Raw genomic sequence first — 12,229 nt, 5'->3', positions numbered from 1 at the left:
GATAGCCTTGTGGTCTAAAAGGATTGTTAAATCTAGATAAAATGTCAGTGTAAAATGTCAACTAATAGTGCCCTGCAGAAATGAACCTCACATGGAAATCCAGAGTATATCCCGTTTGTAGGTGATAGGGGCATGTAATAAATCTTATGGCCTATATTTAAACCCCAGAGCCTTTGCAGAACAAGGAAGGTTTCTATTCCAAGCTTCCATTTTATCACTCAGTGTGGAGGAGGCTGAAGTATAAGATAGCCTTAATATGTCCCAAAGTAGACTTTCTATGTACAGCATTTTGTCAAGTCATAAAGACTGTATTGTATTAATCAGAAGTCAATCATAAAAGTGGATTTACAACGCTGCTGCTGCTAAGTCACGTCAGTCGTGTCCAACTCTGTGCGACCCCATAGACAGCAGCCCACCAGGCTCCGGTCCCTGGGACTCTCCAGGCAAGAATACTGGAGTGGGCTGCCATTTCCTTCTCCAGTGCATGAAAGTGAAAAGTGAAAGTGAAGTCGCCTAGTCGTGTCCGACTCTTCGCGACCCCATGGACTGTAGCCTATCAGGCTCCTCTGTCCATGGGATTTTCCAGGCAAGAGTACTGGAGTGGGGTGCCATTGCCTTCTCCCTTACAATGCTAATGCCACATAACTTTTAAGATTTTGTTTTTGTAATAAACAAGACCCTATATTGGTTACCAGAAGATGCCGTTAGACTCTAAAATGGTAGGGCTAAGTAGAGCTTTCACAAATAGTTCTTGTATTTCTGCAAAATCCACTCTGACTTATTAGCTCAATCTAAACACTGCAGTGTGAAACTTGGGATACTACAAGAGGACAAACCGTTGACAAGAACTTGAATAGACTTAAATCATGGAACTCCCTTACATTTGTAAAGGAAAGCATGTTTCTGCCATCCATTAAAAAAGTAAAGTGGAGCTTTGAGCATATTATGCCTCCTTAGAGTTTGGAAGAAGCCAAGATGAATAGGCTTGCCAAGAATTCTGACCCAGCAGGTTGCTGAGAAGGGGGTTAGCCCCTGATGAATTTTAACAATACCCCAACTTCCCACATTGGCTAAAGCAGCCAGCGCTCAGTAACATACTCTGTCTCTGTGATTACCTGCCAAATGCTTATTGCAGACCTGCAAAGATTAGTTACTCCAGAGGGAGTGGTTTATAACTCCGTGACATGCTTTTGTGCCAGATCAATAAAGGCAAAGGCACACGACGGGCTGCCCTTATTTTCTCTCTGTAGAGAAACAAAGAGCCCCACAGTTCAACTGAATGTTACTGACTAATCCTCAGCATCACTTTAACACACCGGGGATTGTCCTCATTTGTTTTTCACATAACACTATAATCTTTTGAAATATGAGTTAGCTAAAATGCAATTGTATTTTCAGGGACACGAAGGCTTACTATACATTACCAGCAATTTACAAGGAGCCTGCTGTTTATGTGCCATGTAACCGGGAGATTTTTCTCTTAACAATAGATTGTGGTGATGTATTTTTAAATACGTCTGTATTGTTCACATATGTTAAGATCAGTTGGGTTGAAGTAATAGAAATTCAGCTAATAACAGTGATAAAAACACACTCAAGTAAATGATCCCTATTTTCTTCTTTTCAACCCTACATAGAAATTCATTTACATTTTAGTAAGTTGAATAGAAAATAATGGAAGGGTCATATTTTTCTGCTATGGGAACAGAGAAAATGTTTAGAGAAAGAGGAAAATAGAATCAGAGGAAACAAAATATTCGAAGTTTTAAAACTTGAGCATGAAAAAGCCTGGACTGTTACCACAAATTCTTCCTGGAAAAGCATAAGGAAAATTTAACAGCCCAGGCCTTCAAGAAAAATTGAGGGCACTTTCGTCTTTTGAGGTCATTACTTTAAAAATGACCTGATTAATTTTCCTTCAATTAATCTGATACTCAGTTCATTTAAAAGAACATTAATTTCACTTTCTTTGCTTGATATGTTAACAATATAAAATAATTACAATTCTTTGTGCTTCAATCTGAATAGAGATTATATCAAAGTATGTATTGAACATTTAGTGCTCTCCAGTAAAAAGAGGCAGCAGAGAGATAAAAGGCCAAGAAATCAAAAGAATATTTTCTCCAGGGATAGTTATGTTTACTAATATTTCTCCAAACACTTCCTTGTTATGATGAGAAAAAAGAATGCTCATTTTGATTCTTTTAATTTGGAATTTAATGCTACTTGAAAAAGCAGCATAAATAGACCTACATGCATAGTGGGAAGGTTGTACTAATTCGGAGTTCAGTGTTCTTTTAAATTATTTTCAGTTTTTCCATTTTGGACATTAACACTGGGACAGTATTACTAAAGACCCAGAACAACTAAAGTCAAACTAATGTTTTTTGCTAATTGATGTCTCATCTGTTCTAGAACTGCTCCATCCGTTGCATAGGGCTGTTCTTGTGCACACAGTGCCCCTGGCAGGGACCAGACCACTGCCTCTGTCCTTGGTAGCTGTGTGACCTTGAATGCAGAACCCCTGGGATTTCAGTGACCCAGCCAATGTGCTTCCTTCTCAAATCTGAATTTAACTAAGGAATAGACCCAGGAGTGAAACAGATGGAGATAAAATATGTTTTATTAACAAAGTGATTGCATATATAGATAACTCAAAAGAATTTATTTAAAAATCTAGAATTAATTTGTACATTGGGCAAGCTTGCAGAATACAAGAGCAAAATACAAATATTAATATCAGTAGTATTTCTCTATACAGGCAGCAAATAATTAAAATGTTTTTCAAGTATACCAATTGTAATTGCTGTTGAGTCGCTAAGTCATGCCTGACTCTGCAATCCCATGGACGGCAGCATACTAGGCTTCCTTGTCTTTCACTATCTTCTGGAGTTTGCTCAAACTCATGTTGATTGAGTCAGTGATGCCATCCAACCAATTCAACTGTAGGAGTGCCATAAAAATCAAATGCCTGCATACTGAAAAATCATAAAACATTGCTGGGATAAATTAAGGAAGCTGTAAGTAAATGGAAGCCTCTAGAAATGCTCTATAACATGATCTGGGGAGCAGGTACATGGGTATGTCCATATGTCAGTTCAGTTTGTTTCATGAACTCAGTCACTCAGTTATGTCTGAGTCTTTTTGACCCCATGGACTGCAGCATGCCAGGCTTCCCTGTCCATCACCAACTCCATATGTAAACATTTATTAATCTGTATAGTAAAAATTTCTGCACCATATGTGAGTTATACCTTGTTGAAAAGGTTTCTAAAAGTCAACAAAAAAACTGAAAAACAAAAAAAATCTAAACTGGATTAGGGACACAGAAAAGATATGTGCAATACTAGATAGATTAACCAGTCTATTCTATGGCACATGGACTTCCCTGTAACTCACACAGTAAAGAATTTGCCTGCCATGCAGGAGACCAGAGTTCAATCCCTGGGTTGGAAAGATCCTCTGGAGAAGGGAATGGCAATCCACTTTAGTATTCTGGCCTAGAGAATCCCATGGACAGAGGAGCCTGGCGGACGACAATCTATGGGGTCACAAAGAGTCAGACACAACTGAGAGACCAACATACATACAGTCTGCTGGCTCAACTGGACAGCTACAGCCCACATTTACCAAAGGCTGGAAAATCAACCACGACCATTGAGAACCATTGTCAAGTGTCAGCCTCCAGATGAGAAAGAGGTTGAGCTGAGCATGCATTTCTTTTTCCCAGTACTGTAAAAAGATGAGTCATCCATCGCTTCCCATTGGGCAAGATATGAGGCGTGAGGTGGTGCTCAGTAGGCGTCTCTTCACAAAGGAGCATTAAGTAAAGAGAAAGGAAGGCATTTCTCCCCAGTGGAGACTTCACTTATCTGTGCTTTAACCTTCTCAATGGTAAAATGGTGATAATAGACTGAAACTCATACAGTTTTAAGGATTGAAATATGATAATATATGCAAAGGACTTTGCTAAGTACCAAGAAAGGTAGAACTGGAGAAGCAAAACATAGACACTTTAGAGGCGGTGGGGAGACATCTTCAGAAAGTTAATCTGAATACACTTGTGGTATTTTTTAGGTTAGGAAACAGACTCTAGCTTTCTAGGAAACTGGACTCTAGGAGATCCAGACCCTTGTCCAAGTTCCAGTGTTTGTTGGACATGTATTGATATATTACAGCAGAAATGCCTCTAGCATTACTGAACACAAGTTCATGTACTCAACACACAGGGAGGGCAAATAGACTGAAATGTCAGAGTTTGGAGCAGAGAAAGATTTATTTCAGGACCAAGCAAGGAGCATGAGTGGCTCATGCTCAAAAAGCCAGAATTCCCTAGTGGCTCAGCAGGGAGTTTTATAGTCAAGATTTGGGGTGAGGACTGAAAGGTCCATGACTTTCTCTGATTGATCAGGGGTGGTAACAGGACAATTTCCAGGGCTGAAGTTACTGTCCTCCACCTGGGTGAAGACCTTGCTTCCCACAGAAGAACTAGAAAATATTGATATGTTCATCCCTTAAGGAGGAATCAGTACAGCCCCTGGCTGTACTATTGCTTCTTGACTGCTCCGTCTTTGTTTCTGCATTCCCTCTCTTCCCCAAAAGCAACTGTTGGAATCTACAGTTTGGAACTCAGGGATGGTCAAGGAGGCTGAATGAAGCTCATTTCCTACAAACAAGAAATTGTGCTTGATCACTCAGTCCTGTCCAACTCTTTGTGACCCCATGGCCTGTAGCCTGCCAGGCTCCTCTCTCGATAGGTATTCTCCAGGCAAGAATACTGGAGTGGGTTGCCATGCCCTCCTCCAGGGGATCTTCTCAACCCAGGGATCAAACCCAGGTTTCCAGTGTTGCAAGCGGATTCTTTACCATCTGAGCCACCAGGGAAGCCCAAAACAAGAAACTGGGGACACAGAAAGGATTTCTACCTGGGAGAGCCCCACAGAGTCCTGCTCCATCTCACTAGGTTCCAGGTGTTGAAGCGCCTAGCCCAGAGCTCTTTTTGCTATACGGCTCTGCTGGATAGCCATCCTAAATTAGGCAGCAGATAGAATAGCCAAGCCTTTGCCCCACCACCGTGCATTTCCTGTTTTCAGAGGGTATACAGTCTGTTTCTTCCCCCGTGGAGAATCTGCGTGCTGCCACACTCAGGCAGCAATTTATAGCCCTGTTGTGTTCTTGCAGTAAGAACAAGATTACTATTTTGAATCAAGGTAGCTATTTTCACATTCCACTATGAAGTAGTTAGGCGGGTATTCTTTTGAAGGTAAATAAACACAGCCAACCACGATTATTTGATTCCATTAAGTATATTAGAAAAAGTAATGGTTTAATGATACCCTAGTGGCCTGTAACAGTTAACGCATCACAGAAAATGAATCATAAAATCCCCTTCTCACTAATAACTCTGCGACTAGTATTATTAAAAAGGCACTAAACTCCCGGCAGTCAGAATGTTTTCACCTTCCCACTAAGTGACAATATTATTAGTTTGGATTCTGTATTCACTGGTCATGAAAATATAGGATCTTTGGGCAACAGGAAAACCTGTCACATATTCTGGGACCATTGCTATGGCAAATAAAATGGTCTCATAAAGGCCATGTGATTTTTCTAACTCAGTGCCAAACCTTTACAAATGCTGGTTTATCCTGAGCTGGGGTAGAAGCTGGAAAGAGACTTCTTACTGACAGCAGGCACATCCCCTTCAAGTGCAGACCTAGTGGACTGGTGGTAGGGAAGTCCATGTGTCACTTCAGATTTACACAAGCACACAGGCTGGTTGTATTTATTTGGAAAAGGATTTGCATGACAAATATTCCCTGAAGACATGTGCTTAGCCTCCTGGTTCTCTGTATGATAAATACTGACAGGATGGGCTTCTTCATCTTAATTGGAGTGGAGTTAGTGGTAAAGAACCTGCCTGCCAATGCAGGAGACCTGGGTTCAATCCCTGGATCAGGATGATCCCCTGGAGAAGGAAACAGCAACCCACTCCAGTACTCTTGCCTGGAAAATTTCATGGACAGAGGAACCTGGTAGGCTACAGTCCATGGGGTCCCAAAGAGTTGGACATGACTAAGTGACTTCACTCACCTTACTCATAACATTAGTAGATAGATACAGGTTGTTTTGATTTGATAATTGTTATTAAAGGTGCATTATATACATCTTGATAATAGTTATCAAAACAAAAACAAAACAGCAAACTCAGTGGTCATAAGGTTTGTCCCCAGTAGAAAACTTTCCAATTGCTAAAGAACATATATTTTCTTATCGTTTGCTCCCAGGGCTGACTTTAATAGCAGCCACTTGAAGTGGATGGGTTTAGTAGAACTTTCCTTTAATAGTTGCTAGAACTCTTTAAGTAGACAATGGCACCCCACTCCAGTACTCTTGCCTGGAAAATCCCACGGACGGAGGAGCCTGGTGGGCTGCAGTTTATGGGGTCGCAAAGAATCAGTCAGGACTGAACGACTTCACTTTCACTTTTCACTTTGACTCATTGGAGAAGGAAATGGCAACCCACTCCAGTGTTCTTGCCTGGAGAATCCCAGGGACGGGGGAGCCTGATGGGCTGCCGTCTGCGGGGTTGCACAGAGTCGGACACGACTGAAGCAACTTAGCAGCAGCAGCAGCAGAACTCTTTAAGTAACGGCTACATTGAAGGTTATTTTGTCATCCATTTTTTGTCTATTTTTTTCTTCTTCTTTAACTGCTGGTAATTTCTCTAATTCTAACAGCTTTAACATTTAACTCTAACGCTTGGAGGTTTCGAACAGTCTTTAAAGGCTCATTTAAAACTTATCAGACATATGGCATTAATTTATCTCTTTTATATCCTGATATAATGTAGAGAGAAAGCAAACTAACATTTAAGATCCAGGGGTTCTGGGTGACATAAATCACCTTATTTCAATGACTTCTTAGTTTTTGCAGGGAGGATGTTTGTTTTCTGCTTTATGCAACTTCTATACTTATTATGCACAGTTTGATTCTAAAATGCCCTTTCTGCCTCTCTTGCTCCTATTTCTTTCAATTAGGAAAGCTACTTTAGAAAATCACACTCTTAACAATTTCCTATTAAGCAGCCCTGGAAAATGAGTTAAAATTGAAATTTTCCCCCCTTCAACCTGGCCTGGGTATTTCAAATCTCACTCACAGGATAGATGCAAATGTATATTTTTTACATTTTCAAGTGTACCTAAATAGATTAGTCTTAGAACTCTTTATAAATGTCTTATTTAATCTCAAGCTCAACATCAAAGTCAAAACTCTTTACCATTTCTTCTAAACATTTCAAGTTTTCTAAGTTCCTAAAATATTCTGCTATTATCCAGCCCAGGCACTTTAGGGTCTAATGACCTATTTAGGCTGTCATCTGTGACATGGGTGGGAATAATGGCAGAGGTTTTGAAATTCAGAGATAAAGCTAAATGTTTAGATTAAAGGTGTAGTGTAACTCTTCCGTCAAGAAGCGTTTTACGTGAGTTTCTGAAAATTAGCGAATCTTATTCAAATATTTCTGTATAGCAAATCATATATAAGAAGAAATTCATACTAACCAGTTCATTTCACTCTTGGTTTTTGTGATCTTAGAGATGATAAAATCAGTGGAATCATCAAAAGAAAATATTGAGGTTTAGATAAGGCACAAACTGATTTATGACAGATTGTGGATTGTCAGAAAAGATATAAAAAACACTTTTCCAGGACTGTGATATACGGAGACTTTTAATGTAAATCTCTGAACCCAGAGGAAAGAAGAGGTATTTTCATTGCTCCTTAAGAATTTCCTTGCAATATGTGAATGTTCTTTATTCTAACCTCTATGGTGCTTGTTTTATATGTTATAAAGCCATTATTGAATTCAGAAAATAAAATTGAAAAAACTATTTGAAGATAGAATATACTATCTATCTAGAGCTAGTCACAAACACAAAGCTTAGACAGGTATGTTTGGCTTTCCCTTCTTCTGAGAGCCCTGAAAAGCATTTGAGAGTTAAACATGTAGGTTTAAGCTTCATGACTGCAACCTTGGAAGTAATCTGTTTTTATGTTACAGGCAATGAAAGCTTAGAAGAGAACTATGTCCAGGACAGTAAGATGGGGTTTGTCATCAATGCCATCTACGCCATGGCGCACGGGCTACACAACATGCACCAGGCCCTCTGCCCCGGCCACGTGGGCCTCTGCGATGCCATGAAGCCCATCGATGGCAGCAAACTCCTGGACTTCCTCATCAAGTCCACGTTCATCGGTGTGTCTGGAGAGGAGGTGTGGTTTGATGAGAAAGGGGATGCTCCTGGAAGGTAAAGCAGACCTTTCCATAATGGATCCAAATAACCCTGTGATCCTCTCTAAGCCAGACAGATGGACACTCTGGCTCCTTTAGGTCACATGTTTTCTGGGTGTCATGAGGGTAGATACAATTAGATAGCTAAAAAGATGGGGCTAATGTAAGATGGAAATGGCATTATAAAACATCAAATACTTATTGGTAAACACCCACAATCCTACATCCTGCTAGTGTCAACCCCGCTCCCCCAAAACACACTCCACTATCATCTTTGGTCTTCCCCCAGAAGGCCCAGCACCTTCCTGCAAGCCCAAGAAACCAGAGTGAGTATATCGGAGTAGCAGAACCCTCCCTGGCACTGCCAATATCTGGTCAGCATGTTCTGATTGATCAATCCCAATGCCATACTGCTTGTGGAAAATTTTAATCTTATCTGCTTAAAGATCTTAATATATGAAGAGAACCATATGTGTCCCTTTTTCTCAGGCTACCTTATGTTCCCACTAACATGTTTCTTGGAACAAGAAAGAAAAGAATCTTCTGCCTCATATTGAGTCTCTATGGCTTCCAAAGAATTAATCAAGAAGCAAAGGAAAATTAAATCTAACTAAATGTATACATATTTTTTTCCCAAGTCATTTTATATACTCTCTCCTCTGCAGTGCTTGCTTTTAAAACACCAATTAGTCCCTATGTAATTGGTATATAGAGGATGTTATCTGTATAAAGAGTAGTTGTGTTCATTCATAGGGATTTTCTTAGGCAAAGGATGATCAGAATAGTGGGATAAAAATTAAAACCTACAACAGGAAAGAAAAAAGGCCCTCAGTCTGGCTTCTGCACAGAATGCCCACAATCTCTCTCTCTCTCTCTTTTTTTTTTCCTCATAAGCCCTGTTATCTTTCAGTATGAAAGCTTGCAGAATGGGAGATTTTAGAAAAGCATATGTTGTGATAAAATGGAACAGCAAATCATTTAATCCTCATTGCCACAGGCGTATTATTATCTTCTTTTACAGATGATAAAGCTGAGTGTCAGAGAAACTAAGAAACTCCCCTAAAGTCACCCAGAGAGTAGCTGGTAGAGGCAATGCCGTTTGATTCTGAGACTTGTAATCTTTTTGCAACATCGCATTGCCTTTTAGCTAATCCTAAAATTAGGCAAAGTTGCTGACAACCTTCTTAATGTCATTTCAAAGGGACTGTAAGAGACTATTTGACCCTAAATAATTCTCCACATATCTCTTCCTTTCATGGAAGCTTAAAGTTCTACATTTAGCTAGTGCCTTGTGGGGCCTCAATGGATTCTCCCTACTAAAATCCAACAGCTCCAGAAGGATAAATGATATAGGTAATAGTCAACAATTAAAGCCATGGATGTATCAGATTCCTTCCAAGATGCCAGTTAGGTGGGTGCAACTTTAGATGGAGATGAGAGTGGGAAGGAGAGTGACACAGGGTCTGGGCATGTGGAAGGCATCCAGGAGGTGAGCACCTTAGGAAGTGGTACCAGATGGCACAAGAGGGTCCAAGATGCAGAACACCGACCACCTCCTCCCACCCCCCTTTAAACCCATGGTTGTAATCCTGGGTTCTACTTCAAACCAGCTCTGTAAAGGATTGGATTGGGGATGGAAACCTTCCTTCATGATTCTATAGCATACACAATGTGTCTAGGACAGGGCCAGGTACATTCACCTCACTGCAGAGATATAAGTTTCCACCTCCTCTCTCTACTTGTAAATCAGCTAAAATATAGACCCACAATTTTAGCTTGTTTCTCCTTCATGTTTAATTAAGTATTTAAATCATGAGTTTCCCCCTGGGTTCCTTTGCAAGGATCATTTCCTCATGTCTGAAATTGGTCAGCTTAATCTATGTTCAATTTCTATTTCAACCACTTCCCTCTGTTTCTATCTCCTGTCACACCACCATTCATGCTTTTGGTCCCTCTTGTAATTATTTTAGTTAATCATCATGAAACAGAAATTGAATACATTGAAAGGATGCTACAAACTTGTAATTTGCAGCATAAGGATATTCCAAATAACTGCCAACGTGCTGAGAAGGGCCTGTGGGGTCAAGAGAAAAGAGCAGTGTTCATTAACACACACTGCACAGGGGAAGGCCTCTCTTTAGTAAGTCAGTATTTTTCCCTTGGTATCATCAAGTTGTTTTTTTTTTTTTTTTTCTCAGTTTTTGGGACTTTTTCAAAATATGTTTTCATGCCAAGATATTGTGAATTTTTCAGTTTCTAAATGCTAATAAAGTGTGAACTGATTTCTCCTATTGAAATGGGGAAGGTGAAATATAAGTTTCAAGGAACTGATTTATAGGAAAAAGATATTCTAAAGCTAGCATTACACCCAAGGCTTCATTGAAAGTATATAAAGAGATTTAACAATGTAACATGGAGTAAAACATAAAGATGAAAGGAAATGAAAAAGGAAACTACTCATACAAAGCACTCACAGTAGGCTCTGTAACCAGGGTTGGTGGTTTAGATGGTTTAGTCACTCAAGTCGTGTCTGACCCTTGCAACCCCATGGACTGTAGCCCAGCAGGCTCCTCTGTCTATGGGATTTCCCAGGCAAGAATACTGGAGTGGGTTGCCATTTCCTTCTGCAGGGGATCTTCCTGACCCAGGATTAGAACCCAGGTCTCCTGCATTGCACGGAGATTCTTTACCACCTACCATAAGGAGTGTAAAAAATGGAAAAATATTGGAGGTATAGATTAGTATCATTGATCAACGGGATGAGTGCGAGCTGTCAGCCTGCAGTTAATACCCATGTGGTTATCAGTCAGAGAGCTACTCTGAGAACGTTCTGGTTTGTCTCAGCACCCAGAGGAATGAGAACCCTCTATTACCAAAAACCAGAAAGCAGAGAGATGAATAATGCACTCCAGGGGCGCCATTCTCTCTTCTTACTCCAGGTAAGTTTTGTTCATCTGGAAAAGTGGAGCAAAGATTTTCTTTACTCCCCTAGAATCCCCTTTCCCTTTAAGGGGTTGCAATTTATAGAAACTGCCAGTATCTGGTTGTGGAGAAGCCACTAGCAACCCTGTGGGTAACAGGATACATTTGCACATTATTAAAAACAGGCAGTAAAGCTATGAAAAGGTATTAGTTGTCTAGATAAAGAACTGGTGGTTCAATGGTAAAGAATTTGCTTGCCAAGCAGGGGATGAAGATTCGATCCCTGGGTTGAGAAGATCCCCTTGAGAAGGAAATGACAACCCACTTCAGTATTCGTGCCTGAGCATCAGATGAACAGAGGAGCCTGACAGCCTACAGTCCATGGGGCCACAAAAAGAGTCAAACACGAATTAGTGACTAAACAGTTACAAAATAAAGAACTAAGACAGATAGAGCCAGAAGATTTCAGATGACAACCAAGGTTAACTGGTAGTAGCTTCCTGGGGTGTTGGGCTGAGGAGGATTTTGAGTCTGAATCAGGTTTGTAGGGAAAGAATTCCAGGATGACATGACATAGGTAGGAACATAGTGGCAAGGAAGAAGAGAACTGAGAAAGGGAAATGGCTGTGCCGACACAAAGATGTTTTCACTTTCTTACAGAATGGAAATAACAAGAGTATTTTAGCATATAAATAATAATAGTACTACAAATGTGAATATGATATAGTGATATTGTCTTTTATATACATTTCTCTCAATTGTGAAACAGTTTTTTTTTTAACCTATTCTATGTAAGTAAATTCCCACAAGAAGCCCATGAGCCTTAAAGAGTTTACTGACATTCCAAAGTCATGCAATCTACTGGGAAAATATTAGAAAAGAGATTTCAGCTTATACATTCTAACATCAAATCTTGTACTTTTTCCATCAAATTGGAACATGCTGTCTACTGCCTTCACTGGGAAACAATGAATCTGGCCCCCAGAACACACACAGAAGATTTCTAAATGTAGA

At 40.1% G+C, this 12,229-nt stretch overlaps 1 protein-coding gene across 3 annotated transcripts in view; it reads left to right on the top strand.

Moving 5' to 3' along the window:
* Nucleotides 1–12,229, top strand: part of GRM1 (glutamate metabotropic receptor 1) — a 402,017-nt gene that overhangs the window by 323,273 nt on the left and 66,515 nt on the right. For all 3 annotated transcript variants that reach the window (XM_070461683.1, XM_070461684.1, XM_070461685.1), the window contains exon 5: nucleotides 8,063–8,309. In XM_070461683.1, coding sequence (XP_070317784.1) covers nucleotides 8,063–8,309 — 247 coding nt within the window. The remainder of the gene's footprint in view (nucleotides 1–8,062; nucleotides 8,310–12,229) is intronic.

Source organism: Odocoileus virginianus, chromosome 34 (assembly GCF_023699985.2).
Source record: "Odocoileus virginianus isolate 20LAN1187 ecotype Illinois chromosome 34, Ovbor_1.2, whole genome shotgun sequence".
Lineage (NCBI taxonomy): Eukaryota > Metazoa > Chordata > Mammalia > Artiodactyla > Cervidae > Odocoileus > Odocoileus virginianus.
Note: the sequence above shows the minus strand (reverse complement) of the source record. Positions and strands in the feature narration are given on the sequence as shown.